At 40.2% G+C, this 24686-nt stretch overlaps 1 protein-coding gene across 10 annotated transcripts in view; it reads left to right on the top strand.

The window, feature by feature from the left end:
* Nucleotides 1-24686, top strand: part of DEPDC5 (DEP domain containing 5, GATOR1 subcomplex subunit) — a 47372-nt gene that overhangs the window by 11101 nt on the left and 11585 nt on the right. For 3 of the 10 annotated variants that reach the window (XM_042805132.1, XM_042805127.1, XM_042805123.1), the window contains exons 16-34: nt 425-486; nt 593-666; nt 1783-1852; nt 2383-2419; nt 3149-3269; nt 4338-4561; nt 6075-6278; nt 6791-6926; nt 8617-8714; nt 12084-12149; nt 13469-13652; nt 14824-14984; nt 15991-16108; nt 16279-16446; nt 17336-17555; nt 18394-18527; nt 19367-19475; nt 22324-22386; nt 23984-24135. In XM_042805132.1, coding sequence (XP_042661066.1) covers nt 425-486; nt 593-666; nt 1783-1852; nt 2383-2419; nt 3149-3269; nt 4338-4561; nt 6075-6278; nt 6791-6926; nt 8617-8714; nt 12084-12149; nt 13469-13652; nt 14824-14984; nt 15991-16108; nt 16279-16446; nt 17336-17555; nt 18394-18527; nt 19367-19475; nt 22324-22386; nt 23984-24135 — 2401 coding nt within the window. The remainder of the gene's footprint in view (nt 1-424; nt 487-592; nt 667-1782; nt 1853-2382; nt 2420-3148; nt 3270-4337; nt 4562-6074; nt 6279-6790; nt 6927-8616; nt 8715-12083; nt 12150-13468; nt 13653-14823; nt 14985-15990; nt 16109-16278; nt 16447-17335; nt 17556-18393; nt 18528-19366; nt 19476-22323; nt 22387-23983; nt 24136-24686) is intronic. The other 7 variants (XM_042805126.1, XM_042805124.1, XM_042805125.1 and 4 more) reach the window with 7 other exon arrangements.

The following is a 24686-nucleotide window of genomic DNA, read 5'->3' as shown; positions in this document are numbered from 1 at the left end:
AAAAGCTCTAGCCTCTTCTTGCTATGAAGAAGTGTCTGTTGTAACTTCTGTACTCTGGGAAGAGGGGCTACAGCTGGAAGATGTGTGTCTGCACTTCATATTGAAATGGGCAAATTTTCAGAGTACTTACAGGCATTTAATATTTTTTTGTTTGTGATCAAGGACTCATGTCTCCATGCAGACCTTTGCCTTAAAGGTTAATCTTGCATGGCTTGCATTAGTTTAAAAGAAACATTTCTTGTATCCCTACTGGCACTGTTGGTTTGTAACCATACCACAGGACTGTTAACTACCATTTTCTGTATAATTACATCTTAAAATCTGTTATGAATACAAATTAGACCTTCAACTCAAATTGATGTTTTGGCTTAGCGTATCAGTCCTGTGTGGTAGATAGCTGAACTCTACTGTTGTTTGTTTACAGGGATAGGTGTGGACTTGGTATGCATGGGAGAACAACCTTTGCATGCTGTACCACTCTTTAAGGTAATGCATGCTTCTTTTCCCTTCTCTCTGCTTCTACTATACATGTTACTCATTTTGGGACTAGCTAGACACAACTACTTGCTGTGTTTCTCACTTACTCTTACAGCTTCATAATCGCTGTGGACCTGGTGACTCTAGACTGGGTGATGACTACAATATTCCACACTGGATAAACCACAGGTGGGTGAACTCTCTCAGCTTTTGCTAAACACTTCTGCTTTGCTTTCCTCTTTATACTCTGTTGAATCCTCATTCTTCTTTAATTGTTTATTTCCTCGGCTCTCCTTGTGAAGCAAAGACATATTTTACAATTGTCTGCATAACTTGAAATGTTCTTGCAGAACTCTGGGCATTAATGCATCATATCAGGGATGATAGCCAATTTGCAGAGGAAAAGGTCTTCATCTTAATCTCTCCAGCTAACTTAGTTCTAGCCTTCAGTTATGCTCAAAGGAAGTCGGGAAGCTAAACAAAAAATACAATCACTTCAACTAGATTAGTTATTAGTGGGAAAAAAAATAGATCTCAGATGAACAGGTAGGATGTTGGAACAGTTGCAGGAAACAGAGGCTCAGTGCTTCACTCCAAGATGTGGAGTGCTTTCTGTTAAACTTTCTGTGCCATAATACTCTCTTCCTTCCCTATACCTGGAGATGAGGGCTCAGGATGAAAACTACCTTTTTAGTCCTTGTTCTGCTGCAGGACTATTTATTATTATTTTTTTTAATACCTCATATTATCTGCACGCTTTAATTGACTGTCTTGACCAATTATCATTCATGGGTTGCTCGTACCCAGTATTTTTGAGTGGCTGGGAGGCATCTGATCTTTGCCATAAATGAAAAAGGTGTTTGAAGGCTTATAATGTGGCAGGACTTAAAAGAATCAGGTGACAAAAAGCAGATCATAATGAATAAGGAGGAGGTCTTCAAGCAGCTGATATTAGTCATTAATGTAATGTAAATTAGGGAGAGCGCCATGTAAACCTCAGAGTACTGTATACACAATGAAAGTGGATACCTTTCTGGAGGAAGAGGAAGTGAACTGTGGAATGCAGATGTAAGCATATTAAGTGGTCTAGACTGAGGCTACATGGGAATCAAAGGCTGGTCTTTAAGGAAAGAGTAGCTTCTTTCAATTTAACCAGCCATCTGTTTTCCATATGTTGTCTTATGCAAAGAAAGGTATCCTCTTTTCTCCATCTAATAGCTCAAATTCATGGCCTGTTTGCTGTGTAGCTAACCAACTACATTGAATTTTTAGAAGACAACTGAGCCACCCTGTTTTTCCTTTCAGTTTCTACACATCCAAAAGCCAGCTCCTGTGCAACAGCTTCACTCCACGGATCAAGCTGGCAGGAAGGAAAGTAGGTATCTTTATGATTTATCTTTTCTTATTACTAGCCTGTCAGATACCTCTCTCAGCCAAGCATCAGAATCTTTCTAGCAAGTATACCAACAGCTCTAATTACGTTTCTGTGTTAAAAGACAGTGAAAGCAAAGCTACAATGATTGTTGTAGGGATTGTGAATGAGGGACCAGTTTGTAGGTCTTTCCTTTCTAGGATGAAACTAAGTGAGAAATGTTTTAGTCACTGTAAAAATTAGAGTTTCATTCTGTAATGAAGAACTCTGTGGAGAGGAAGAAAGGTGTTGGCAAAGATGTTTTTTACACAGATTTGTGACCACATATCAGTATTTAATACTTCTGAAGTGGTCTGGTGGCCTTGCTGAGTCAGCAGGATAAACTTTAAGTCTGATACTTGATCACACTGTGGGGATATTTCCTTAGAACATGCTGACTGTCTCCCTTCTCTTTGTGTTTTCTCTTGCTCTCTCTTTTTCTTTTTTTCCTTTTTGTTTTTTTGTTCACTTCACACTTCCTTCGGACCCTCCAGCCACTGACTGAGAAAGCAAAAAATAACCGAGATGCCTGTGAGTAATTCTGTTCTGGATTGATCTATTCCCTTGACTCCCAAACTAACAAACAGCTCTAGTAAGACAATGAAACTTCATCAAAAACACTACTGATGAGATGTGGAAAGGGACAGTTGTTGCAGAAAAACATCAAAACCACATGGTTGTTTTCCAGGATGTTAATGTGCATATATCAGTTGCCTTCTTGGCACATAACTAACATGGAGGAGGGAGTTTCTGTCACCTGGCTAGAGGAATAGATGGTGTCAGGCTGGTGTGTTAGCGGTACTGTTCATGGGAGTAGGACAGGAGGGCATTCACTGGCTTGGGATGTTGTCAGTGTGATGACCACAGAATTACAGTGGGAGAAGTCTGCATTCCTCTAATATCACCTCATTGCAGGAAGGTGTACATTCTATAAGTAAGGCTGTCCATTCTTTCAAAGATGCTTTAAAATGTGCAGTTGCCTCATGAGAGATCTTGAGGCATCTGTTCATACGAGGATTGATTTGTTGATGATTAATTTAATAACTTGGATATATGGGGGAAAGGTATTAGGGCCTCAGCAACTCTGATTCAGAGGCACCAACTTTGATAATTGAACTGCTCCTTTGTTCTGCTCATGAGACTTTTGTATGTGATTTCTTTTGGAATAGATACTTTTCTTAGTGGTGCGAGTTGGATACTTCTAACCTGCAGGTCTTGAAAATTCTCGAGAGAGATTCCAGTGCTCTATTTCTATTTCAGCGTTAGGAGCTCCAAAAGATGCTGAGAATGCTCTGCCTATCCAGGTAGATTATGACGGCTATGATGCCCAGGTGTTCAGACTGCCAGGCCCATCCAGAGCCCAGCGCTGTACCACTTTCAGGTACGAGGCTTGTGAGTGTACTAGTTCCAGAGTAACTATCTTCTGGTGTATTTCTTGATGTATGAAATGCTTTGAGAAATATAAGGTGAATTACAATTGAACAATAATCTTTATCTGTAGCTAATATTTATGGCTGGTTGTCTGGTATTTTACTTCTAGGATAGTATGTGTGATCCAGGTAAAGGCATATGTCTGCTTTTTACTTACATCTTTAATTTTGTCTGAAGTAGTATTAAGCTAGTCTCTCTTGCTAAGTTCTTAGCAGATATTGCAAGCTGAGTAAGAAAGTACTTGTACAATAGACTTGCACAGAGTTGTAGAAATAGCATTACTTTGATGCACTGATTAGTAACTGGTTCTGAACGTAGAGTGGTAGAGAATATTCCCTGAAAATGGTGCCTTTCTGAATGAGAGAAGAAACAGAGAAGCTGAGTGCAGATTCTCAAATATTCCATGGCCTTCCACCTGAGAAGAAAGGCTAATTTTTCTCAGGTCCAGGCCAAATTCATTGAATAACCAGTAAATTTAAGTGCTTTTGCAGGAATATGGGATTGATGATCTGGTTTTGAAGTATTTTCTTTTGCTTTCCTTCTTTTAGTAGTATTGCCTATATATGAGGAAGTTGTGCATGTGGACTCATTAATATGAGCAGCTTGTAGAAATCCAATCTGGAAGATGCCAGTACAATTTAATGTGGTTAATAATTCTATGTGATTTCCCTATAGCTATGTGTTCCTAGCACTGTAGGCTCCGGTCTAGTACCTTCTAGACCACATTTATATTACCAGGTTGATGTGATGTGTGTAGAACTGCATAAAGAGTCAAGCATGCTCTTTTCACAGCTGTTGTGCTGGAAGCATTTTAGTGTTTTGTTCTTCTGTTGTATGATGCACAAAAGTATATAGTATCCACATAGACAAAAAAAATAGTGTTAGCTTCCTTGTAGTCTTCTTCTTGAGCTCGCTTACTGAGTACTGAGTTTCTTACATGACTTGTGCCTGTTCAAGCCCCTTGATAGCTCAGGAACTAATCTCTTTTATATCACTGGACATAACTGTTTATTTTCAGCAGGTCTGTGAGGGAGAGAGAAAGTCGTACCAGAAAGAGCTCGAGTTCCTATGACGTCTCCTGCAGCCCTTCTCTGCAGAGCCGCACTCTGCCCCCTGAGGAGGTGAGGAGCCAGGCTTCTGATGACAGCTCACTGGGCAAGATCTCCAACATCCTGATGATCCCACGGCCTCATCTGCACCAGTGTGAAGTCAGCAGCTCTTTGGGCTATACCAGCACCAGAGGTCAGCCGAAGGCAGATGGGAAAGTACCTTAGGTGGTGAGAGGGGAGAGCGAAGATGGAAGTTTGTGTTGGCCACTGCCAGGCCAGCACAGGCGAGATGGTGCTTATATTAGCTTTCATGGTGCACCTTTTCCACAGCTCCAGCCATGGCTGGGTGTGTATTCTCCCTTTGTTATCCTTGTCCAATTCCATTGCTTTTTTTAATTGGCTTGTCCTAAATAGAAGTGTCCTGACACTGATTTACTCTTTTCCCTGGTCTATTGCCTTCTTTAATATTTTACTATTCTCCTGTGCCTGCGAATGTGGATGTACACAAGCAACTTTTTATTATCCAGGTCACCTATAGTCTGTCAAATGATAATTGACCTTAGCAGTGAGTCCTGGGGGACTCTGCTTATAACTTCTCTCTATGGGGATTTCTTGTCATTAAGAGTTACTTTCTGAATCCTTTCTTTTGACAACGTACTGCTGAGCTATCTTGGTGTGTTAGTGGTATTGGCAGTCTCCTTTTTTCCCTTCCAGTTTAATTTTGTTCTCAGACAGTATGCAATATCTTCCACAAACCCAATTCATTTCTATGTAAATTGTATTCCTCCTGCAATTGCTTGATCTGTAAAATATTCCTGAAGGCTCTTTTTTTTTTATGTCATGCTGTACGACACCTGATACCATATTCATCATGTCAGAGGAATTGGATTAAATGGTGTGGAACTGCTATCACACAGTATACTTCACATTACATGTACTTTTTATATTCCCCTTGCTGTCTGTTAATATGTACTTTTTTTTTTTAATATTTCTGTTATTCCATTAGTTTGAAGGATATACTTGTGACACACCTGAAGATGTGTTACTGGATGGGGATGTGTGTGGAGTAGGACTGGTGGGGAGGGAAGTCACAGTAACTGATGTTTTTCACATGTTCTAGTTGGCAGTGGTAAATGAGACTCTTCCTTCTCTTTCAGATTTCTATTTTTTGAACAGAGTAATTGCTGCTTATTCATCTGGTTTATTTCTCTCTCTTATTTCTAAATAACTGTACTTCTGTTCTACGGCTTGCTGGGATTGTCCCATGTCTTCTGGAAGTAATCCCTTATTTCAGTGGTCAGATCTGAATGTTACAAAAAAGTCCTATGTTGCTCAGTTGTAGCTGCTGCTCTGTCTTTGGTACTCATCCTGAAGTTTCTGCTGTGTCAGTCTTTTGATTTCCCAGGAATTCTCAAAGCTCTGATTAATTCTTTATAATTGACTTAGCAAGTGGTTGCTTTATGGCTTAATTTAGAATAAAGTAACAGTACACCAATGCTGTAATGGCAGATGAAATAATACTCTTTTGTGTCTGCATTCTTGTTTATGTTGTAACTTCCCGACTGGATTGAAATCACTTTCAGCTTCTCCCCCTGCCTATTTCTCAGCTCTCCTTTTCCCACTTACCCTGAAGAATCTTTATATTCCTAGGCAATTCATTCTCTTGCTTGCCCTCTGTGTGATCTCATGCTGACTTTGTTTCCTAGATGTCCTTGAGAACATGCTGGAGTCTCAGCAACGTGACTCTAGTGCTCCTGGGAGGTTCCATGTTGGCAGTGCAGAATCCATGCTGCACATTCGGCCTGGGGGTTACACACCCCAGCGAGCACTGATAAACCCATTTGCCCCATCCCGCATGCCCATGAAGCTTACATCTAACAGGCGGCGCTGGATGCACACTTTTCCTGTGGGTAAGTATTTCGTAGCATGTTAGATTGCTGTTACTTTTTCCTTGTCCAAGCATTAATACCAGAAAACCAGTGTGAACTCTGATGTTTTGAAACTTTCTGCACGGTAACAGAGGCTGAACTAAGTGTACAGGCTTGATAAATCAGAGATCCTCTTTTTGGAAATATTACCATCTATTTACAACCTTGCAGCATCAGGTACCATGGATGATTTCATAGTAGATGGAGGCTGTTGAAGTGAATCATAACTATAATTTTGGGTTGACTTTCAGATGCTGAATTGTTCTCGTATTTGTTTAGCACCTTGTAAGTAGGCCCTCCAAAATGTTTAAAAATATATTCTGTTTCGCTGGCTTCAGAGAAGATGCAGAGGTTGAAGTCTTCAAAGATTTTGTAAATACGCTGTCTTAATTTCCATTAGTTAGCATTGCCTGTGTTGTTGACAAAAGGAGGGTACAAGCAACTGAGGAGTCAGTGCAGATGTGGTGATTAACGATCAAACTGTAACTGTGTAGGTCCCTCAGGAGAAGCTATTCAGATCCATCATCAAACCCGTCAGAATATGGCGGAAATGCAGGGCAACGGGCAGCAGGATTTGACACATTCCTCTGCGGAGCTGCTGGAGCTGGCTTACCATGAGGCAACTGGCAGGTGAGGTCCTCAGGGTGAGTCTGTGAAGACTTTGCATGAACATCCCTTCTCCTTAAAATTTTGTATATGTTACAGTGAGACAGTTATAGGTTCTGATCTTTACATTTAATAATATGTTGTGTCAGTGCCACATATGCAGTATATACTTGTTTTTGAGATATAAAGCCCTTTTGACAAGGCTGGAGATGGTTTACCTCCCTGAATGGGGAAAGGTGGTAGTTTATCACAGAGGGTTTGCAGTGCACAACCGACATGATACATCAGTCATGGAATTGGTCAAAATTGCCTTATAAAAACCCGTGTCTTTAATTCTTGACTATCACCTTCATCCCAGAACAGAACGTTTTTCTAGCACAGAGCACAGTAACTGTTGAGAGTGCTATCCATTCAGTCCTGTCTTCCCCATGCTGCTAAGAATACAGCCATCATAAACATCAGGGATGACTTGCAAATGAAAGTAGCTGTGTTGGTAAACTAGTTTTCTTTTAAAAAACAAGCTTTGGTCAGTGTTGGGAGCTTATATTGATGGTTGGCTCTGAGAAGTGAAAAAGATCTCAGTGTTACCAGATGTGGCACCGTTGAGGGGAGGCTGTTTTTACAGTGAGAGAAATTAGGTCGTTCACTTCACCTAGGACATTTTTCAAGCTGCACAGTTCTTCTCCAATCTCCAGATACTCTTACCTGGTTTTTATGTGATTATTCTTTTATTGAAAACATTTTGTCCATGTTTTTCACTCATCATTAAATATTGTTTACCAAAAACAGTTTGGTAGTGTAGGCAACTTCAGAATTGCCAGTAAGTTTGTCTCTTTCATCATTAACTGTGCTGTCTTTCCTGCTATGTGTTTCCTCTTGCATGCTTTGTGAAATTCATGTTACATATTGTTTCTGGCTGTCCAGGATGAGTGAGGACGTTGATGGTATTCTCTGCTTTTTTGATTTTCAGGGGATTTTTTCCTGCTACCTTCAAGCAGTCTTTCAGGAAATTGCACTGCCTAATTATTATTTCATGTTTTGTTATGTTTTTTTTCCTTTTATAGGGAAATTGTTGTCCTATTTCGTACTTTGTATTATCCTTTAGAATACTCTAATCTCTTCCTTTGTTGCATAATTTGAATACTACATTATCCTCATCTACTTTGTTCCCTAGTTCTACTTGAAAAGAAAAAAAAAAAGATTGTCTTTTTATGACTTCATAAGTACATCCTAATGTGCTAAATTATCTTGCCACTAACACCAATCTTTTGTGTCATATTCTTGATAATTCTTTTTCTGGATCTCTTTGTCATCTCTGTGGATGACATACTCACCCAAAGCAATTTGCTCAGTCTGGAATATTGGTTTTATAGACCATGAAATCAGATCTGTAAATAACTAGCTACATTTTATTTCTGTCCTGGGAGGTGTATGAGTAGCTGCTTCTCCACTGTCCTGCAAAGACAGCGTGCTGGTTATTGCTAGAGGCAAAGAGCAAACAGTAGGGACAGATACGGAATTGTGTTACAACCTTCTCTGTGAAGCTTTTGTGCCCGTTACCATCTCTGCAAACATCATCAGGAGCATGGTTTCTCCGCTGGCTCAGCTGAGGCATCAGGCTGATTGTTATTTTTTGTATCAGCTCTTCCTAAGAGCAAGGAGTGGCACGAGTGAGGGAAGTTCGTGTAATGCAGGTTAATTTGTTTTACTCCAGACATACCAGCTCTCGGCATCCAGGTGACAGTGCCTCTTTTCTGAGCTTCAGTGGAACAGAAGAGTACTCTAATGGTCTGGCTGGCGGCAACGGTGCAGGTAAGGCAGAGATAGAGCATGGAGTTGGGAGGGAAGGCCCTTCCTTATTAGCAGTGACAAAGCAGTAGAGCCAAAAGTCGTAGAAGGTGGGTGGACCAGGCATTACAAAGTAGAAAGAATCAATAATGGAAAAACAGTTTTTGACTTTGAGTGCTCTGTTAATGGTCTTGCTTGGACTTTTTGGTGTGTGGTAGTTTTTTGGGTTGATTTGTTGTTTTGAGGGGGTTCTTTTGGTTTTGTTTAATGTGACTCTACTTCTATAGGTGTGTCTTATAAACTTTACTGTAGGAAGATGCTCATTGTTTACATATGGTAAGCTCTCAGGCAGTTGCTTAGTTCCATAATAACAAAGCACTGATGTCCAGATGCAAAAAATCACTAAATATGCACTGGTGTTGTTCAGAACTCTTTTTTTTCTGGGTGGAGTTGCCTAAAGGTATCACCCTTTGGATTAAGAAACCTGTTTGAATATATATATATTTTATATATGCAAGCCGATGGAAAGAATAAAGCTTGATGGTATCTAGGTTCCGAGAGAAGCTGTAAAAAAGCAGGTTTATTGTACATGGTAAATTCTGGGATTCAGTGTTTTGTGGCATTTCTTGTCATTATCTACAAATGCGCTTTCTCCAGATTTTAAGCACTTTGAAAACGGTGCTGCTTATACTACATGTTATTCATGCAGACCAAAATACTTCATCACATTTTTGAGAGAAGACACGTCTGTACTTTCAGTTGAAGATTAGCACTGTCTTTCTTACCTTACCCAGACACCTGAATTAGTGGAAATCCTCAACATTTCTTATGAGTCCTGTAAGTGGAACGACATGCCACACTAAGCATTCTGTTGTGTTGTCTGTTTTTTTGCAACCTACTTTCTGATTTTATGGACACGGTTTTTAGATAGGCACATGGAAAAAAAAAAATGATCTTTTGGACTACAGCTTCAAGACTTCTTTTTTTTTTTTTTTTTTTCAAAAGCAATTTAAAAATTATTAAAAAAAAAGAAATTTCACCCTTTTAGTTACATTTGGATGAAAACAATTATATTTTCCCTTATGCTCATACCTTGAAGAGCCATAAAGAAGTTAGCAGATTTGATTTTCTTGTGTCTCTCTTGTGTTCATGTAGTCGCATTAAAAATTATTTTGTTCTGTTGTTTCCTTCTGTGAATTTCATCTGAATACATTTCATTTTCTTGCTTTACTTTTTTTTTCCTGCCTTCCAGATAGACTTTGTTTGCTCTTGCAATTACTAAACTGCATTTCAGCTGCTGGATACAATTTGGACAATGTAGATGCAGAGTATATCCTGGCAATAAGCATGCTTGCGTTTTATAGAAGTCTCTTGTGTCTGTAGATTGGATATAAATCCTGTATGTGGTGGAAGTTAATCTGTGTCTGTCTTTTTTGAAAGTCATTATGATCACCTTCCCTGACTAAACGCCCTCAGCCATCTGTAGCTGCTACACTGTGATTTGACTTACATTTCTCCTTTATGGTTTGAGTCACCTATAAAATGAAACAGTTTGGGTTTTTTTAATTTCCAAAAGTATGATTTCTCAGTGAGTCTTGTTCTCCCCTGCTGCCCACAGCATGTTTTGCTGTAACATGGGCTTCACAGTGAAAAATTACACTGTGTATTTACATTGACATTTATTATGTTGTCTTTGTTGTCCAGCAGATGGTAGATGGTAGTTCAGAGCAAATAAATCTTGTTGCAATTCCCTAACTAGGTGGCAGATGGCATCAGTGGAGTTGGTGAAAGATGAATGCTTATTTGAGTCAGCTCCTCTACTGTTACTGGTATCGTCATGGAAGCAGATAACCATCCTTCCTGTTAGTAAATGCTATCTAGAGAAACAGCTATGATGTTGATATTAATTTCCTGGATAAACCTACATAAGATAGTTTTATAAAAATGGCTCCTTTAAAATGTTTGAAGGCTTCCTGAAATTTGTATTTTGATAAATGCCTTTTAAGCCAGCAGTTTTTCTTTTCTCCTTAGCTGCTCGTTTCCTCTCCTGTGCCACAGCAGCTGCTTATACAGCTACATGGTGAACCAGCTCAGGGAACTGATCCCAGTGAAGAGTAACTGGGGTTTCTCTTTGCTGTGTGGATTGTTTCACTGTAACTGCACAAATATTGATGCAAATAGAGCAGACAGATGTGAAATGGGGACTAGGAGGAACTGGTCAAGGGGGGTACCATAGCATCACATTGGCTTAGTGTTCACTGAGCTTTAGCTTTAGTAACAGTTTTTTAGGTTAATAGGCTGTTTAGAATTAATCCATTTGACAATGAGAACAATCGCATTGTCTTAAGTACTAATCAAAGCTAAATATAAATTTTCATTAGTATTAAGTCCTTTATTAGTCTTTATTTAAGTTAGTATAAACTGAATAAACTGAATTTTGCTCAAAAACTGAGCATCTCTTCAGTAGCTATAATTTTATCTCATTTCACAGTGAATAAAAACTTCCTTACTGTTCTTTCTTGATGAAGTATGGACCAAGGTTTATCTTACAGGTTGAAACATAATGGAAGTTGCTACCTTTTCAGAACACAGTAGTTTTAAAGAGTTTGTAATTAATAAATTGGACATATTTAGGGGCACTGAAGGCTTAATTAATTATTTTCAAATTTTTAGCTTGGCAGGGGATGAAAAGGTAGTTTGCATTTGCTGAATCAAGAAGATGAGCTGTTTGTTTTGTTTTCTCCCTGCCTCCTGGCAGAGAGGTGAAAGGTGTACTGGTAGTTTATGACGAGAAATGCTGGAATTGGAGTAAATATGAATCAGTATTTTCATAAATTATTTAGACTCTTTAGAGTCTTAGATATTTAGAATCTTATATATGGCTTCTCTTCTCCCAACAAGTTAAAGTTGGTTATAATTTCTTTTCTTGCTGTTCCTGTGTTTTATGAAATTCTTCCTCTTAACTTATCCCTTGTTCATAAAATGAGAAACCAATAAAAAAGATTCTGGTTTTGGATACTGAATATATTTAAAAGTACTTAGCAGCTGAGACCTTGAGATTAGCAAGCTAAATAATTACAGGTGACTCTTTTTTCTCTTTTATTTGCTTCTTTTATGGCATCTACTTTTCAAGATGTATTTCATCATTTTGGAGAGGTTGTTTTTGCTTCTTTTGTAGCTACTGAACACTTCTACTGAGATGTTAGAATTTCATCCAAGATGGTTTTTTTCCTCATTAGTTGGCTTTGTGCATTTTTTCTGCTGTGCAGAACCCCAAGTTCTTTCCAAGGAGAGAAATTACATATTCTTAAAACATTTGCATGCTTTTGATTTATTGTTATTTAAAATGGAAGTGCATGATTACTTGAAATAACACATCTTTCTTTTTTGTAGGGATGAACCTCAAAACTCAGAACAAGGATTCCTTGGAAGATGCTGTCGCTAACTCTCTGGATCCAAGTAAGCAGGAGAAAGGTTTGGAAGAGAGTTTGCATAGGTGGGAATATAGAGAGGGAAAGGGCATGTAGAAGCATTGAGAGGTGGTGTAGGCAAGAAACTGAGGAGCCTACTTGGTTTTTGGCAGTAGTTCTTTTTGCCCTGCAGTAATTTGCAGGATCTCCCTGTACTCTGTGTGTCTCTGTGATTGCAGTTCTATCTCTTAAGAATATGTGAAACTGGTTGTCGTATTACATCTGAAATTCTTTCCTCACCAGACACTATTACGCAAAAAGCTAAAGTTGCTGAACTCTTATCTGCCTCTCAATATTAAAAGTTTGCTTGGCATCAGCTAATTGAAGCAGAAGTAGTACAGTCAGTTTCTGAATTTGGTATCGTTTACTGAGAAATATCTGTCTTCATCTAATACAGAAACAAAAGTGACTGCTTAAGAAAACGTTTTCTTTATAGCGGTCTGTCCTGTACTACTTCCTTGTGAAGCGTTCCTGCCATTAATGTTAACATTTTTATAGTGAAATAACTTTCTGGCTATAAGATCTCTATGACAAGAAGTTAAGAACTAGTAGTTGGCCAAGTGCCTTGATATAGGTTGTTTTGAGGCAAGTTAGAATGTAGTGCAGTAGTGAACCGATGATTTGATATAATTTAGTTCGCTTTTGCTTTTTAATGTCTAGTTTTAGATCTTTGTAATCTCAAAACTGCAACGTAACTCTAGGAAATGGTGTGGGGAAGGATTGCTTTCCAAGTTACTATTTTTCTGGTCTTCCCACCTCTCTGGATCTGTCTTCTGATTTTATAACTGTAGAAATACTCTGTTTTCTGCTGTTGTACTATTCCAGAAAGAGGCTGGTCTGTCCTTCTTTCCCTCCTCATCCCCAGCTCCTTCTGCAGTTGTCTAGGATGCAAAGCTGGTCTTTCAGACTTGGAATGTTGATCTGTTTTATTAATGATGAGTCACTGCATCTGACTTGCTGTAATTTTGGAAGAGCGGTGACTATGTCAGCTCTAGCTTTCAATCAACAGAAAATTAAATGTATTAACTTTGAATGCCATTTGCATGATGGGATTGAATTAGCATGTGCACTGCATTGTTTAACAAACTCTGTCTCTTTCTCTCCCTCCCTTCTTCCCGTCCTACTTTCCTTTTCCCTTCCCATTCCACCCCCTTTTTGTCCCTGTTTACTTTATGCCAACTCTGGTTTTGTCCCTCATTCTTCCTAACTTTCTTCACACATTTATTTCATCTTCCTCTGCACCCTATTTTTTCATGGATGACCATATATGCCCCCATTGTCTGCCCCCCCAATGATACAACGAGGCAGTTCTGACGCTGTCTGCTCCCCCCGTAGTGCCAGGCTTCTGTTGTACAGTTGGAGTGGACTGGAAATCTCTCACTACTCCGGCATGTCTCCCTCTTACCACGGACTACTTCCCCGACCGTCAGAGTCTGCAGAATGATTACACTGAGGGTTGCTATGATCTCCTCCCAGAAGCTGACATTGACAGGTTTGGCCAGCACCTTCTCTGTAAAGTACCTTGCATTGAATTAAAGTGCGTAAGGCGCAGCTGATGGAAGAGGAACGCTTTGGAGACTACAAGAGAAAGATGAGTTGCTAACATAGTTAGCTGCAGAATACTTAGATTCTTCTCTTTTCAGTGGTAACTTTGCACCTTTTCTGATGTTACCATCTGACAGTGTTGTGTTCTGTAGATTTTATATTAGAAATTGTTTGCATACAAAATTTTACATCTCGTTTCTTGTTCTGTTTTGTTTTAATCAAAAAAGACAGCCTCAAGCTATCTCTTTGTTAATCTATTTTCTAGCAAGTATTTTGGAAACTGTAAGTGATCACATGCATGTGTATGCACAGTGTTTAAGATACTTATCCTCAGTTTCAGCGATACTTAGTTTAAAGAATCTTGGTGGAAAACTGTTAGTGGGATAAATAGAACTTCTTGGCTTGTCTTGGAGGTCTCTGGTAACTATTCTTTAATAGGGCTGGTGTTTGTTTTTTTCTGAATCTGTCTCATCATCTTAAATGTTTTTCAAACTTTCCACAACTTGTAAGACATCAGAAAGACCTGTTCATGTTGCTGCTTTATGGGAACCAAACAAAAGTATTAGTCAAGGCGATTGAAACGCATAGGAAATAGAAGGGTTAATGAAGACACACCTGACAGAAGTGTCAAATGTCCCTTTATAGCAGGAAGACAAAGTTCAGAGCAGAAGTAGTTGTAATAAGATGACATAGTGATGTGTCTTTTAATCTCTCTCTGGTCTGGACTCCCCACTGTGGGAGAGGCTGGAGCATTGCCTGCACACTTGCAGTTTCGAGCTCTGCTGAACATCTACAAACCGCACTGAGATTATCTGCAAAATGCTGTAAAAGTGATCGTTGGTGAGTTTATTAGAACTGTTGTAAGCAAATTTGTTACTAGCTGCAAAATTGCTTTTAAAGGCATTAGTAAGTATTGCCAGACAGCTAATCATCACCTGTTTTAAAATAGAAAGGTACCCATTTTTCTCTCCTGTTCCTGCAGGTTGGTTTTCACAGGCAGAGGGCTTCACTTGCACACTTGCCTGTGGCAGGCATAAATCCTCAATTAGGAAACACAGAGCTAAGAATAGGTGTGTGGTCAGCTTCCTTATTCTAGTCTCCTTAACCTTTGTGTTCAGGAGAGATGAGGAAGGAGTGCAGATGACAGCCCAACAGGTGTTTGAGGAGTTTATTTGTCAGCGTCTCATGCAAGGCTATCAAATTATTGTGCAATCCAAACCACAGAAACCAGCCACAGCTGTGCCACCCCCGCTCAGCAGCAGTCCCCTTTACAGTCGAGGTGAGTGACTTTATATTGACAATTCACTCTTTTGTCTTTCTCTCCTTCTGCCAATCCCAGTAACCTATGTGAGTTGGGCATATATGCTCATTGAAACCGTCTGTTCTTTTGTTGTTGTTGTTATCGTCGTTATACGAAAATCTTTGGTGGGAGAGAGCCTGATCTGGGGCAGCACAAAAGACTCAGCTGCACTGTGAAGGGACAGGTGCAGGATTTTTGAACTGTAATGAGAAACTGGCCTCATTCATGATGGTGAACCCAAGTGAAGTATGGCTTGAGTGCTGTTTGAGTGAATATATCTTAAGCACAATTCACATGGTAACTGCAGGGCAAGCACATCTTGAGAAGATGACAGACCCAAAATAACTGTGAAGGTCCCAGGTAGACAGGTCCTGAAACCAGAGGTCAGCTAAACCTAGTTAAACCCCAGAGAACTTGAGTGAGTTAAGAGGTTATCATACTCCTTTGAGAGAATCTGACTTACTGTTCGACTTCTTTTTTTTCTTGATATTCTCTAGACAAGTCAGTGTGATACAGTGTTCACAGTGGCAGGGAATACACATGAATAGGATACGGTTGTTACTCACTGGTTTGGGAATGAGCAGCAAGGCTCCTCTGGTAAAGTGCTGAGCTTAAGTGGTTATTTCCAGGAATGAAGCATGGAGAGGAAGTGAAAGTGGCACCCAGGTTTACCATCATACCCACCAGTTCCTCAACACTTCATATTGTCTTTTCTATAGTTGTCCTGCCTGGAAAAGGTCTATATTGGTGGTGTATGAGTTCTGAATGCCCTTCTTCTGTTGTGATACCTAGCAAATCTTAACCATAAGAAAAAAGGCTCATTGTGCATATGTTCCTTAAAAAGGTGGCCTGAAAGATGGCTTGTTAGTTTGTCTTGAGTTCAGAAGCCCAATTCTGGAGTCTCTTTCTATAGAACACAGTTTGTTGACAAAGTTCAGACTATGCAGTAAGCTGAAAAGGTGTGTGTTTTGCTTTTCACAATTAGGTCTTGTATCAAGAAATCGACCTGAGGAAGAAGATCAGTATTGGCTGAGTATGGGCCGTACTTTCCACAAAGTGACATTAAAAGACAAAATAATTACTGTGACTCGATACCTGCCAAAGTGAGTATCTCTCTGAGCCATTTGCTATCAGTGTTCAGATGAACATGCTTTTCCAGCTGCAGGAACTTGCTTGGAAGAACATACTGTAGAGCCTCCTTTCTCGTTAGGAGAAGAAAGAGAAGCAATGCTACTGATGGTGCTGAGATTAATGTTTGCGTTTTCTCTTTTAGGTATCCATACGAATCTGCTCAGATAAACTACACGTACAGCTTGTGCCCCTCACACTCTGACTCTGAATTTGTCTCTTGCTGGGTAGAATTTTCCCATGAGAGACTAGAAGAGTACAAATGGAATTACTTGGATCAGTATATTTGCTCTGCTGGCTCTGAGGATTTCAGGTGAGATCTCCTTTTTGCATCCAGACTGTTCTGTGTCCTAATTGCCTCTTTTCCTTTTTGACCTAAAAATTCTTCAACAAGATCAACCCACAAATGCTCAGTACTCCAGGGAGAGTAACTGGCCTGCTTTCACTTGTATGGTGCTAGCAGCTGTTGCCTTGTAGGAATCTTACTCTGCGTTACTGTTGCATTATCTGATCTTTGATAAAAAAAGTCTTGATCACAAAATTCAGCATGAATTTGGATTTTTTCCTCTGCTACAAATGCAAAGAAATATGATGGCATTTTGTACCACACAGATGCTTTTCTTGGCTTCTTACTCATTTCTGGATCTGACTCAAAACTTCCATTTAGTTTGAATCTGCTGGAGGCTTGCTTGAGTCCTGGGCTTAGCTTGACCGTAGTCCTACTCCGAAGCTATGTAGAGCAGGGCTTCTTACTACCACTGTGGAATACCTCCGCTAGTATCGGTAACCTTTTTGATATCTTCTCTCAACAAAACTAGTCTTTCTTTATCTTTGTTTCTTTTCAGGTCTCAATCACAATGCCTCTTACTCTAATGTGTACCTTTAAAATTCCTTTTTCCTTGCTTATTTTTAGAGAAAAAGCCTTTGTAGCCTCTCTTTTACAGAAAATATAATGTATGATATAATTAATCAGAAGATAGTCTTGTGTTCTATTCTGCGTATCAATGTTTTAGTACTTCCCAGTGATAGTTATATTGCTCACCATTCCTTTGCCTATCTGCTCTTTTTCACTCAGGGATAGCAGAATGAGATTGTCATTACACTTGCTGAAATTTACAGCAGATAGATTTGTATTTTCCTTACTGTAAAATCCTTCGCAGGAAACTGTGCTGAACTCTTTCCTGTCTTCCATGTTTCTTCAGCCTTATTGAGTCACTGAAATTTTGGAGGACCCGCTTTCTGCTACTGCCTGCCTGCATCAGTGCCACAAAGCGCATTATGGAAGGCGAGGTGCACTGTGATGTGTACGGGGACAAACCCCGTTCTGATGAGGAGGAGTGGCAGCTCCTAGATGGATTCATTCGCTTTGTGGAGGGCTTGAACCGCATTCGTCGACGCCATCGGTCTGATCGAATGATTCGAGTGAGTCAGCTTTCAGTTGGGTGAGAAGCTGAGTCTGAGTTTTATCTGAACCATCTAATGAAGCACTAGTAGGGAGACCGAGACAGGCCCAAGCAAGTTGGGGACATGTGTGTATGTGTCTGGGTAATCCATATGTAAAGCACAGTGCTGACCAACTTATTGTTTCAGATTTCAAATAGTATGGCCTTGTTAACACCTTGCTCTTCTTGAACTAATTAAATTTACCTGGAGTGGGTATCCCATGCTTCTCTGGCTGGAAACAGAATCGGAATAGTTAGCTCATTCAGTGAGAAGACAAGCTCTTCTGGGTGGTTGCCATGCCTTAGTCTGGTGCTTCGTTTTTTCCACAGCTGCTTTGTGCTGTAGATATGGTTAGCCTGGACACATTATTGCACCTTGTGGTGCATATAACTGATAAAAAGGGGTCTGTGAAGTAGTTAAGCTGGTAACTTCTAGCTAGGTTGGCTCTGTGCTGCAGACTTTGGAAAAGGATTGTGAAAAGAGTGAATATGAGTGAATTCCTGGTGAACAGTAGTTTCAAGAGGGTATTGAGAAACTGGTTAGTGTGGTTAGTGTGTTTCAAATTCTTTTCCAATTCACACACAGAATGGGGTAATCTTTTTCAGAGAAAGTCCACCTTTTCCAGAAGACTATCCATTTTATGTTGAGAACAGCATCTACACAAGAGAGTAGGCTGTTCCATTTCTTGTGTATCTGTGGTTTAACACCCTTTTTGAAGTGTACCTGATAAAACCCTGCTGACATGAGGTGTTGGCTTCTTGCTTACTAGTTAAGCCCAGTTTGACTAAGTCTGTGCTTTCATTTTTTTATTTGTTAGAAAGGGTCTGCCATGAAAGGCTTGCAGATTGCTGGTCCAATTCCTACCCACTCTCTGGAGCAGTCTGGGCCTCCCATTGGGAAGAAAGGAACCTCAGCACTCTCAGCTCTGCTGCAGATGGAAGCCAGTCAGAAGTGAGTCTCTACAACTAGGCTGTGTGAAGAGCACTAGAACATCTTTCCTACGTATTCCACCTGAGCTGGCTAAAGCAGATTTGGGGAACTTAGCCTCGAAGAAAGGGATGTGGGATCCTGCTTCTTCAGTTATCCATGTGGCAGGGCTGGGGAAATACTGTTTGGTTTTTTTTTTTTCCAGTGACTTCCTTGTATTCTGTTTCCATTAATAGAATGAATACCAAAGACTGGAAAGGAATATAGAGACTAGAGATGTCCAGTAACTTAGAAGGAGTATCTTTTTAAGTAGCATCTCAGACCATTATACATTAGATTTGTCATCTATTTGTGATTTGCCAGTACAGTTGTATCCGCATAAAAAGAACTTAAATGGGACATATGCACACAAGTACACAACACCAGTTGAGTTGTCTCAGTATAAACATTGGGTAACAATTATAGCCTAAAGAAAATAGCTTGTTTGCACTGATAACATCTGTTAAAATACTTGTGAAACTTCTGAGGTTCTTCTTCAGTATTGATCTGAGTGGTTCAAAGAAATGTAGAGTACTAATACCAGATATGCTGTAAACACTATTTAAAACATTGTTGCTCTTAAATACATAAGAGATTTTAATATTTTTTTAATGATAAGGTAGTATTACACACACATAATAAAACAGAGTAAGTTCAAGAGTCCATGTTGTTTAGTACTTACGGAACATTGGATTGACTTTGCTTCAGAGTGTGGGAAAGCAAATGTCTGAAAATAAAGTAGTACCCCTGTGCAACAGTTGCCTTCGGGTGGAAGCTGACAGAGTATGTTTGAACAAACCCTAGATTCCTTCCTTTTGTTTTAGGACACTGGGGGAGCAGCAAGCAGCAATGCTTTCGGGGAAGAGCTCTGGACAACCTTCAGAGAGTGGGAGCATTGCTATCACACCCACCTATATGGACAGCCCTCGTAAGGTAAAGACGGTCTGGTCTTTGTTTAGGTACTATTTCTGCATCAGAATTTCCCAAATAGTAGAGGATTATTTCTCTAAGCACATGGCTAAATCATACCACACATTAGTCTAATCCAGCAAGGACTGGTCCTGTACCAGGGATGCCCTTAAGCCTTTGTATGCAAGGGCATAAGTAAAGGTTGGGGCACAACCATCCATCAGTACTTCAGCACTGTGAAAATGAGATGAAATCCCTGTGATGCTATCTCATTGTGTTTTGCTAATTTAAGTGGTATTTGTTAATTACTTCATTCCTTTTCCAATGGCACATTTCACTTCAGTCAGGGTTTGATTTTTAGATTTAGTAGTACAGTGCTGTCTGCATCTATATGAAGGCTGTCTTTAAGAGCAGAATCAAGCGCTAGACCGTGACTGTGTGGAGCTTCAGTGGAACTTTAACAGCAGGAACTCCAGTCACTTTCATCTGCTTAGCGGAGAGGGTATGTTCCTGAGTAGTGATTTAGATGTCATTCTCTCACTGTCTGGACTCCAGGCTGGGGAAAACTGTCTTCCTGAAGCTCTCTTGAAACACTTAAAGAAAAGACTGCGCTATCCCTCAGCCTTCCTGTCAACTGTCCGGGGAGTGCCGGGAGAGCAGAAACTCTACCTCCAAGTCCAACCAGACATATTTTATTATTTTTCTATATTCTGGCATGAAGGTCTTTCAGAAGTAACAGAGAACTGAACAAAGATACGGCACTTAAGTGTGACCTGTCTTTGGGTTCAACAGTTGAAGTATTGCAAAGAAAAAGTTCTCAGATTCCCCACTATCAACTTAACCAACTCTTTCAGTATTTTTCTTTTAGCATCTAGTGTTTCAACATCCACCCTTTTCTGTCACCACTAGGGACAAGTAGTGATGTATTCTGGAGACCTGGATATTGCTGGTTGAAGTGACAGAGTACTACAGTTATCTTAGAAATAGACACCTATTTGTAGAATGAGAGTGTTTCCAAAGCATAGATGAGATTATGGAGCAGGTCATGCTAGGCTTGGAAAAAGTAGGTGCAGAAACTGACTTGAGGCACATTTGCAAACTTTCAGATCATAATTCAGGCTTTGCATTCTCCTCTTCTACCATTTCAGAAAATCAACTTCATCAAACTTCCCTCTTTAAATACAGAAATTGTAAATACCTCTTTCTGACAGTAAAACATGAAAATTCTACATGGGACACATGACAGAAGAATGTTGTGTCCAGGTGTTCTGTTCAGCAGAGGGAAAAAGGCAGAATTTGTGTCCTTGGTAATGGCACACTAGTGTGTTGGAAACAAACTAGCAGACTGTGTGCTACCAGCAAACGTTAATAAGCAAATGCAATCTTGTGTAATTTTAAAAGTAACTATATTCAAAAGCCTCTCTGGAGGGCTAACTGGAAAATCTGGAAGAGAGTATTACTGAAAGGCTTTCACACTGCTGCAGTAAACGCTCCTATAAATATTTACATGTAGGGACTGGAAGAGAAGCAATTGGGATTTCCAACTTGATGGCTCATGTTTGTTGGAAAGGTGCCGGTGGACAGGTAGCCTTATCGGGCAACTTTGTGCTCACTTGGAAACATCAGCTAGTGTGTGCCTCATTTTTCCAGGACAACAGAACCCCTTTAGGGCTCACCAGCATGGATATGTCTCTTGGCTGTCCAGAGGCTTGCAGCCAGAGGACTGATAAATTGTCACAGCTGTGTGCTCTGTCAGCAGCCAAGGGAGCAAGTGCTTTTCTAGGATGCTATTCAGTGCTGGAGTTAATCCAAAACAGAATTGAGCCGCTGGCTCCACCTTTACTCTGGTTCAGAGTCAAACTGACCAGTTACTTCAGCTGGTTACTGGGCAATACAGTATGATTTTAACACAGTGAGTTAGCTTGATGCGTAATCTGTTTGGGAAGTCTTTGCCCTTAGAGATACAGGGTGCTTGGCTCTGCTTTTGCACTGAATAAATTGCCAGCCATATAACCCTGGCGTTGATTCTTTCCAGAAAATGTTCTATTTGTACGTACCAGGGTAAGCATCATCCTAACTGCCAGCTAAACAAACTATTTTGCCTAGGGAACAGAATAAAGAATTATAAATAGGGAATTAAAATTTAGTTGAGTTCCACTGCATTTTCTTTTGTGATAAAAGAATCTTGACATATCTTTGAATAGCAGCCGGGGATAAATTTGTCCAGAGTTTGCAAGTAGGTGGGAAACATAGCACAGGCAGTATCTGTTTAATTTTGCATAAGGTATTAAACACAATGTTGGAAAGATCTTTGTGATTAATTTTTCTTTTCTTTCCTTTGTACCATACCTGACCTGCATTTGAGAGGAAGAGTGTGCTTCCTGAGAAAAGCTTCTTTGCCTCTCCCTCTTTATCATTTGAATGACTAACAGACCAGGAAAAAAGCTGTCCTTCTTTGGATATTTGTCATTACACATGCAGTTCTGCAGGTTTCTGTATCACCAGTTAGCTTTGCATTTGGGGTGGAAACCCAAGTACTTTAGAGCTCAAGTCTTTCTCTTGTGAAGTGTGGAGGGAAGGCTGTAGTTTCAATTGCCTTCTGATCAGTGTGGTTTTTGAAACTTTGGAAAAGCATCTGTGCTAAGGAAGAGCAATGTCTTGTTACAGAGAGAGAAAGTAAAGGTATGTGTGTGAGTAACTCCTGATGCTCTGCATTCTGCTGCATCTGACATTCTAGGTCTGTTTGGGATTTGCATTCTCCTCATACTTTTCCCTCTTTGATCATTTCATACTTGCACAACCTTGTATTTGCTTTTCTTCAAATCCTTGTTGCTGTTGCCATTAATGGGCCTACTTCCTCTGATGCCTTCAGGATGGGGCCTTCTTTATGGATTTTGTTCGCAGCCCACGTACAGCTTCAACCTTCTACTCACAGGTTAGTTTTGAATGGGGTCTTGTCATCTCTGGCTTTTGGACTGAGGTGATGGAGAGCATTTGTTGTCCTGAGCTTGCCACATGGGGAACCTGTGTTAGTTTTCAGATCTGCTCGTTGAGAGGGAGATGAACGGCATTAGCAGCACAAAGTGGCTGATGGTCGTGGATGCAACTATTTTCTTCCACTGTTCAATGTTTGCTATGTGCTTTGGATGTTCATGTGCCCTGCCTTACTGTCCTTTGCAATACTGTCTTGTCAGCTACTGAAGCTTCTGTTTTTGTGTTTCAGTAAGTACTTGTTTTCCATCTTCCCTTGCTAAACAAAATGGCAACATCTTACTCATCTCATTCTTGGCTAAATTTCTTCCGTGGCATTTGACTGACAGGTGGCTCTGGGGAGATCCAAGTCAAATTGTGTCCTTGGATTCTTAAACAACTGAGGGCTGAAAATACTGGTGTCATCTTGGTTTAAAAGAGTCATCATGACAGACGTTGTTTGTATGCTTAACATCAGTTAGGAGTTAGCAATAACACAGTGTGTCCATGAAAAATACTGCTGGTTGAAGTGAGCTCTAAGGAGGGAGAGTGCATTTAGCTGGCTGTGGGGACTGTAGATTCTATGTTGGAGCATCTGCCATTTTTGGCTGCCCAGAAAGGGGCATCTGCCATTGCAGAGTGAGAGATCTTTGGGATGTGAGAGATGGCATAAATAAAGGACTCCGGTCTGGCTGTCAGACCTAAGTCAAACTACCAGCTTTGTGATTTTTAGCTCTGCATGTGCTGTGGATTCATCATGGCAGATCAGCCCTCGTATTTCCACCAGCAGTTACTGAGTTACTCTGCTGTTCGTGTTCCTCTCACCCACCTCTCTAAGCTTTTATATAATATGCCTTTTCCTAAACCATACGTGTTAATGACAGATGGCGATTACAGTCTGTGCTTTGCTGAATCTTTCAGCATTCATGTTCTTTCTGAAACGATTTTATGTTAATTTTGTGAACTATTCAGTCTACCATTGGAATAGTGCAAGTGTTCCTGCGGGAGGAAAGTGTTCTTGTTGTCTTGGAGACATAGGTGTGGGTGGGTGCCAACCAGCCTCCTGATACTACCCTAAGAAAGGAAGGAAGATGAGCTGATTTTGTGCATTATGAAACTTGAGTTCTGTGTGATATATTTGCATATTTTTGTCTGAGAGTTAGAAAAAATAGTTTCAAGTCTAACTGCTTACTACTTTCCCATAGTGATTAAGTTTCCTGTTCTGTCCACTGCATGTTTATAATCACAGTTATTCACTCAAGTTGAAAATGTCAGGTTGGGACTGCTGTTGCTGGTTTGTCAGTAGTTCTCTCAACGCAATTGTTGCTGGGTTGGTGATCCTCATCTTTACTGGGGTCTGAATTTCATGTCTGTCAGTAGCTCCGTAGTGATGACAAAAGTAAAACTATTTATCTTTTCTACATATGCTTGTGCTTGCCTTACAGTATTGTTTGTTGTTAACTAACTTGAGCTGAGGTACAGATAATGTGGGGAGGCAAGAAAATGGGAAATGAATTAAATCATAAATGTCCTAAAGATGTTGCTGTGTTTACTCTTTGCAGGTGTCTATAGATCAGTCAGTTCCTGCAACCTCAGATGGCAGCACATTGGTAAACACGGGGCAGTTACCTGATAGGGGCAACGTGCAGACCTTGGGAAGTTCCCAGAATGTTGCAGAGCAAGGATATGCCACAGCTGGTGCTGCAGAGAGCAGGTAAGAGAAGCACAGCAGTGCTGTACTGCAGTTCTGTTCAGTTACGTGCCCCTTTCTGGTGTCAAGGAGTGGGCACTTAAATGGGAACCTGAGAACAAGACGTGCTGTGCCTGTCAGCACTAGAAGGCACTTGTCACAAGACCTTGCTGCAGCATTTCCACATGCAGAAAGAATGGTAATAAAATAAGCCTTGCAACCCAGTTTTCCATAAGTAAATGAACACAAGGCCTGATTTTCCCCACCTACAAAAAGAGCCTCATTCTTCAAGAAACGAAGAATGAAAGAATTATTCTGAAATCTGTTAGCAGAAAACCAGGCCTTGAATTGACATCTGTCTTCTGTCTGTTTTAGCAAAGGGGGGCCCTGCAGGTCTAATTGGATCAAGTAGGTGGTTGAAATCCAAGAGGTTCTAACCTGGAGGCAAGACACCGGGGAGGAAGCAACATTAAAAATAAACTATATTAGCACCTGTTTCCTGTGGTTGTATATTATAGTTAAAAAAAAAAAAAGCCAACCTCAAAGTATTTGCTTTCAATTTCTCCTGAGCACAG

The sequence above is a fragment of the Tyto alba genome, unplaced genomic scaffold, assembly GCF_018691265.1.
Source record: "Tyto alba isolate M040663 unplaced genomic scaffold, T.alba_DEE_v4.0 Super-Scaffold_44, whole genome shotgun sequence".
NCBI classification, from domain to species: Eukaryota; Metazoa; Chordata; class Aves; order Strigiformes; family Tytonidae; genus Tyto; species Tyto alba.
This window is presented reverse-complemented; position numbering and strand designations above follow the sequence as displayed.